The 6,000-nt window shown below is 32.2% G+C and overlaps 2 protein-coding genes across 11 annotated transcripts in view; one reads left to right on the top strand and one right to left on the bottom strand.

Moving 5' to 3' along the window:
* ABI1 (abl interactor 1) overlaps window positions 1-2,703 on the top strand; it is an 88,431-nt gene extending 85,728 nt beyond the window's left edge. For all 9 annotated transcript variants that reach the window (XM_025043463.1, XM_015585609.2, XM_006907026.3 and 6 more), the window contains one exon: window positions 1,799-2,703. In XM_025043463.1, coding sequence (XP_024899231.1) covers window positions 1,799-1,974 — 176 coding nt within the window. In that variant the 3' untranslated portion in view covers window positions 1,975-2,703. The remainder of the gene's footprint in view (window positions 1-1,798) is intronic.
* A 994-nt stretch (window positions 2,704-3,697) lies between these two features.
* Window positions 3,698-6,000, bottom strand: part of PDSS1 (decaprenyl diphosphate synthase subunit 1) — a 38,525-nt gene continuing 36,222 nt past the window's right edge. For both annotated transcript variants that reach the window (XM_006907020.2, XM_025043464.1), the window contains one exon: window positions 3,698-4,153. In XM_006907020.2, the coding sequence (XP_006907082.1) occupies window positions 4,013-4,153 (141 nt within the window). In that variant the 3' untranslated portion in view covers window positions 3,698-4,012. The remainder of the gene's footprint in view (window positions 4,154-6,000) is intronic.

Below are 6,000 nucleotides of genomic sequence, written 5' to 3'. Positions count from 1 at the left end.
GTCTAGAAAGTGCACATATAATGAGAAACAGTTGAAAGTGTTATTTCTAATTTGAGGAAAAGATTTCAGAGGGACTAGATAGCTATCTTTAAATTTTTATCATGTAGAAGGAAGTAGGATTAGAGTATTAGACTTCAACTTCCAGAGAACCTTACAATACACACAGAAGGGAGAGTTTAGCTCTTTACAGGGATTATGATACGATCCTGGAGAGTAGAATGGAATTGATTTGTTAATAGTTAAGTACTCTGCAGTAAGAGTTATTATGTGAGAGAATATGGGCATTGAGAGAGGGGAAGTTGGGTGCAACTGGGTTTCATTTATAAAGGGGTTTTGGAAAATAGAAACATTATTAATTGAGCTCAGCACTTTTACCAGCTCTTTGTATAAGTGGAAAAAGAAATAAAATAAGAACAAGAGGAAATAAAATTTTTATTCTGTTGAATGACTTTGAGGGTGTCATGCCTTTTCATAATCAGTTTAAAAGTCATCTACACTGCTCAAAATCTAACCCATTATGATTCTGAATGCAAATAAATTAATGTTATCAAAATTAAACAATAAGTAATAAAAATTAATTGGCAAATAATATTTGACTTTTTAATTTTACACTCCTTACTATCTCTAGCAGTCATTCAGTTTTCTTGGGTAGTTTTTTAAACCAAAAGTAATACCAAGGTAATAATTTAATGTTGTTTATTCTTTGTTCTTGGGTTTTTAAAAAGCTATATGAAAGTGAACTTGTAATCATAATACTGTGATTCTGCTCCAGGATTAAAATGGAGGAAAATGGATTTGTTGAGTTTACCTAACATAATATTTTGTATAGGGGAAAACAGATCATCTGTTTTGATTTGGCAAATGATGCTCTGGATTAGTGCTTCAGGTCTCTTTTTATAATTCATTAATTCAGAATAATTGTGGGCAGTAGCCATCTTTCTTAGAGGAAAAGTAAATTCCAGAACACCTTAAATGTCTTAAAAACTCTTAAGAAAAAAACTACACAAGGTAAAACAATGAAAAAAATCCATATCACATACCATTTCACATACATTAGATTATTACATATAATTTCAGAATTACGCTATAAAGGCAGAATAAAAGAATAATTAAATTCATAAACCAGTAGTTTGGAAAACTAGTAATTTTTTGAAGCCATTCCTTTCCACAACACTGTGTAAAGAAAGTGAATATTTTGAAACCAAAGCAATCAGATACTACAGAATTACAAATAGTTCTCTAGCTTAATGGGTCTTTACTTTTTTATCCCTTAAAAAAAATTCTGTTAACCTTTAAAGTGTGTAAATATTCTGTAAAAGATGCTAAGTATAGCCCCATAAATTACATGAATGTTTTCCTTGAATGAGTAGATTGAGATTTATCTCCTAATATATGCTTATTTTCAAATTAGCTAGTTTACTGATTGGCTATGCAGCTTTGCCCAGTAGTTATTTTGAAAAATGGTGTTTTGCATATGGTTGGCACTTAATAGATGTTTGAGCAAACAAATTGAAATATAATAATTCCTAAATTTCAGAGATCTTTTTAAATAGATTGGTAGAAACTATTGATTTCTCTAGTCTAATCAGATTGTCAGTTTGGCCCAAAGATCGAGCTAGTGATTTAGGCACATGATTGGCCATCAGTTTACCTATATTTATAGATGTAAGAATTAAAAATATTTATAAAAATAGTTGGTTTTGCTATACTGTTGATTTAATTGGCTTTACATTTTAAAATTCAATTAAATGTTAGATATAATGCACTTACCTATTATCTCAATTTTTTTCCTCCATAGTTGTGGCAATATATGATTATACAAAAGACAAGGATGATGAGCTATCATTTATGGAGGGTGCAATCATTTATGTAATAAAGAAGAATGATGATGGCTGGTATGAAGGAGTCTGCAATCGAGTGACTGGTCTGTTCCCTGGGAACTATGTTGAATCAATCATGCACTATACTGATTAAATTTTTTGCTTTTAAAGTAGGTTCTTATTACTCAGTCATATTTGTGGGACTATTAATGATTAACAGAATTGTCTTAAAATGTTTTAAAACGTGCCCATATTTTCAGGACATGCTGTTTTATTGGTATAATTGAATGTCTACCTATAAGCATAAATCTTTGAGGCAGTTTTGTCCATAATCGATTATGCTTATGTACTTACTTACACAATGTAACTTTATGACCAGCCTAAATATTCTGGGGTTGTGGGGTATAATATTTAACAAATCATGATTCCGATTGTACCATTACATGTTTCAGTGCAGCATGGTTACTAATGCTATGTCAGACTAATATTAAAATCTGAAACTTAAATGCTGGTGCTGGTCATACTTTTTGTTTAGACTCATTCTTGAACTATAACTTTGTTTAAAGCATGCATACAAATTTATGTATTGACATATACTTTAAAAAATCCAAGATGCTTCCAATTTGTGTAATACTTACTTGGAGTACTCGTACTTAGGTCTCTTGAAATGAATCGAGTCTCTGAGGTTTCCGTGTGAAACAAAACAGACAAAAAAAGGGTTATCTGTAATGTTGTAATTTGTACTTAAGTTTTTTAATGAGTGAATTTGCATTATCAATTTTTTCCATTCATAAATATATAAGTGAACCAAAGGTTTTTGTCCTTTCCTTCACTGGTTTGCTTTAAAAAATAAATAAATAAAAGATACTGATTTATTGCAGAATTATGGTTCTATTTTCTCAGTATATTAACTTGGGAAAAAATTTTAGCCTTATTTCAACGTGTCCCAACATCAATGTGACTGATTTTTGCAGATTTAAAATCTGCGATGGTTATTTACAAGTCAATCTACTTAATTGCTTTTCTAAAGTAACTTTTTTTTCAAAGCTAAGAAAATGTATAAAAGTGTATACACGTTCTGTAGGTAAAATTCTTAAGTATTGTTATCAGTCCTTCAGTTTTTCAGTGGACTGTTGTATACTGGTTCAATGAAAGGAAATTATAAGTATCTTTTACATACTGTTTTGTAGAAATGGATGCGATTGATTTTTGAATAGGCACTGTTTAATCCATTACCTGGCACTAGCAACACAGAAAAAATTTTTAAATAATTGGGGGAAATGGTGGGTCATATAGTAATCAGTGAACAGGGATATACCTGACCAACAGGTTTGTATTGTCTTTGACATAATTGAAATGCAACACATGCACTTTGTGTGTCTCCTAATTTAAGGGAGGTTTAGAGGGGTGTTTTCTCCTGTGTATAATTCTATATTGCCTCGGATATTAAAGTAGAGCACTCAAGTGTGGGTTTCTGTATTGAGGAGTTGTTTGGATTTCTAATTACAGTTATGTACTGGGCATTCACAGACTTATAACAGTATAGTAAATGGTAAGACTAGTGCAAAACGTTTATTTCTGAGACTTATAAAGGCCATTGCTACCAAATCAATGTGACTGTTGCATACGCATTTTGCCTTTGTTAATTTTAAACATGATTTCAGTATCACTAGTGATCAGCTAGCTACCATCTTCATTTTTTTAAGTGGAATGTTCTCTTAATTTTGTATATAACTTGTCTAAATTTTATGTACAGTCTTTTATAATAAACCATTCTCCTATATGAAATTTTGGATACTGTTAAAATCTAATGTGGATTGAAATGTAGACCTCACAAATCTCTGACCTTTACTCCTATGGTGAAACAAGATAAACCATTTGAATTTAACACTGACTATTTATTTGTGTAATGGTTTTACATGTGAATATTAACAGTGTAAACAATACCACATATAACCATCAAGATACCTCGATTAGAATTTACAGGACTAGAATGACAGATTCAGATGGTTTAATTACATTTTAAAAATTTTCTGAAAAATTTTGCCAATAAAAAAAACCTGCCCATCATTAAGGTTGAAATGATTTTTTAAAATGATTTTTGGTTATCTGCACATGAAGCAAAGTATATTCCACAAAAGTCTTTAGGCACAGTCTGGTAAAATAGCTGCCAGAAATAACAGAAAGACTTGTCATTTATCTCTCGTGAGTACAGTTTCTGAGAGCTGTATAAGGGCATCTCTCTCTCGGGATGGTCGCAGTTTACTGATCTCTCTTATTGCTTCGTGGCAGTACCGCTGGGCGAGGTAGGTTGTTTGTTGCACACCATCACTCTGCAGATACAGAAAAAACAGAATGGATGTATGTTACCTACGGGATCAGCTCTTAAATTCATTATAATAAATTAAAACATACTTTAAGGAATAGATTAGCTAACAGCCAAACTATGTTTCTAATGTTCTCTCTTCAACTCATAGTTCCTCCTCTGCCTACTTTTTTAGGCCCTTTCCCCAGACCGAAGCAAAGTAACTATTAGCATGCAAAGCAACTAACTCATTAATATCAAGTAGCCATCTATTTATTTCCCTCTATTCTTAATTTAAATATTAGAGTTTTTAAAAAGTTCTACACATATAAAATATCTATACAATGAATTTTTAAATAAAATCTGAAGTGAAAGTTTTAAAAAGTACATAATAAAAGTGAACAGAAGAGCTGATGATGAAAATCAAGTTTCCTTCTTCAAAAGGCACCAGCTGTTTTATCCATTGGTTTTTATTTCTTAATTATCAATTTGTTATTATCTGTTTCCTTTCTACCAAAACGAGGATTTAGCCCACTAAGATCCTATTTTGATCATAGTGTTATCTTTAGTTCTTCTATTGATGACTTTTGCCATCTGACTTCATCTTGTTTAAGATGAGGAAACCTAGTGCTCCTATTCTTTCTGCTTTTAACTGAACCTTTACACTAAAGGTAGGTTTGCATTGCTTGTTTTATAACCATGCTTTTATGTTGGTTCTTTTTAAAAGCTGAACACCAACAAAGTATTATTTCCATGATGTAAAAAAGTTTATGGTAGAATCAGGTCAGTCATTTCCTCTCCATGGTTCCTAGTTCATGATGCCTCTGTCATTGAGAGAAGATCCCTAACATGGTTGAAAGGCCTCTGATTTTCTATACCAACTGACACAAAATATGACATATTTTAGCTTGTGTCATGTTTTTAAATATACCCAGAAGCCCACGTCTGAATGTAATTGTCTCCTTTTCTAACTTTGTGTGAAAGGAGCTCTTGATTCCTAGTATTTCTGATGCCTTCTTCATCCTTTTCATTAAGACTGGCTGCCTTTTAGGTCTTGTACAACTGCCATCGCAGGATGACTTTTGATTGAATGAACTCTTAGGTTCACACTGGTTTTATAGTACCTACATCTTTCTCTTTCTTGGTGTTTTCACACTTTTGCTGAAATATATCCAACTGTAACTTACCCAGAAAATGTGTACTGGAAGCCAACTTTTAGTCCTTAGTGTGATAATGACTTTTACCTCCAGAGCATATAGAATTCTCGTTTTAAAACGTTTCTTCACCATTTGGAAGGCCTTGCTCACTGCCTTCTAGCTTCCGGTGTTTGCTCTATACCGAGCCAGTTTGACCCCTTTCCTTTTGTAGGCGACCATTTTGTTCTTTGACTTCATTTTTTGATTCTCTTCCTGAAACTTGTTATATGATTGTAACTGATTCTCTTCTGAGCTTTTCTCATATGCTTCCCTTGCTGTTTACATTTTGGAAGATTTTCTCAATTCCACATTCCAACTCTTCTTAGCAGTTAATTTTTCAGTCATTTAAAATTTCTCCTGAGCTTGTTCTTATTTATTAGATATTATCTTGTTTTATGAATTATTTTTGAATCCTCCTATTTATATTCTTCCTCTTTATTTTTGTGTATCTTGGTCTCTTTCATTCAGTCAGCTAGTAATTCTAAATAAAACCCTAGTTGTCCATTTATATTTAATGAGAGAATAGCAACCGGGAGCTCTGGGTGAATGGGGAGCTAGAATTTAGAGGTCTTTGGAGAATTTGTTTAGAGAACATCCTGGGGACTTTTCTTCTGTGTGTTTCTGCTTAGGCTTGCTGGAACGTCACTGTTTTGCACAAGAGTTACAATTAATTTCTCTC

The sequence above is a fragment of the Pteropus alecto genome, unplaced genomic scaffold, assembly GCF_000325575.1.
Source record: "Pteropus alecto unplaced genomic scaffold, ASM32557v1 scaffold11, whole genome shotgun sequence".
NCBI lineage: Eukaryota > Metazoa > Chordata > Mammalia > Chiroptera > Pteropodidae > Pteropus > Pteropus alecto.
Note: the sequence above shows the minus strand (reverse complement) of the source record. Positions and strands in the feature narration are given on the sequence as shown.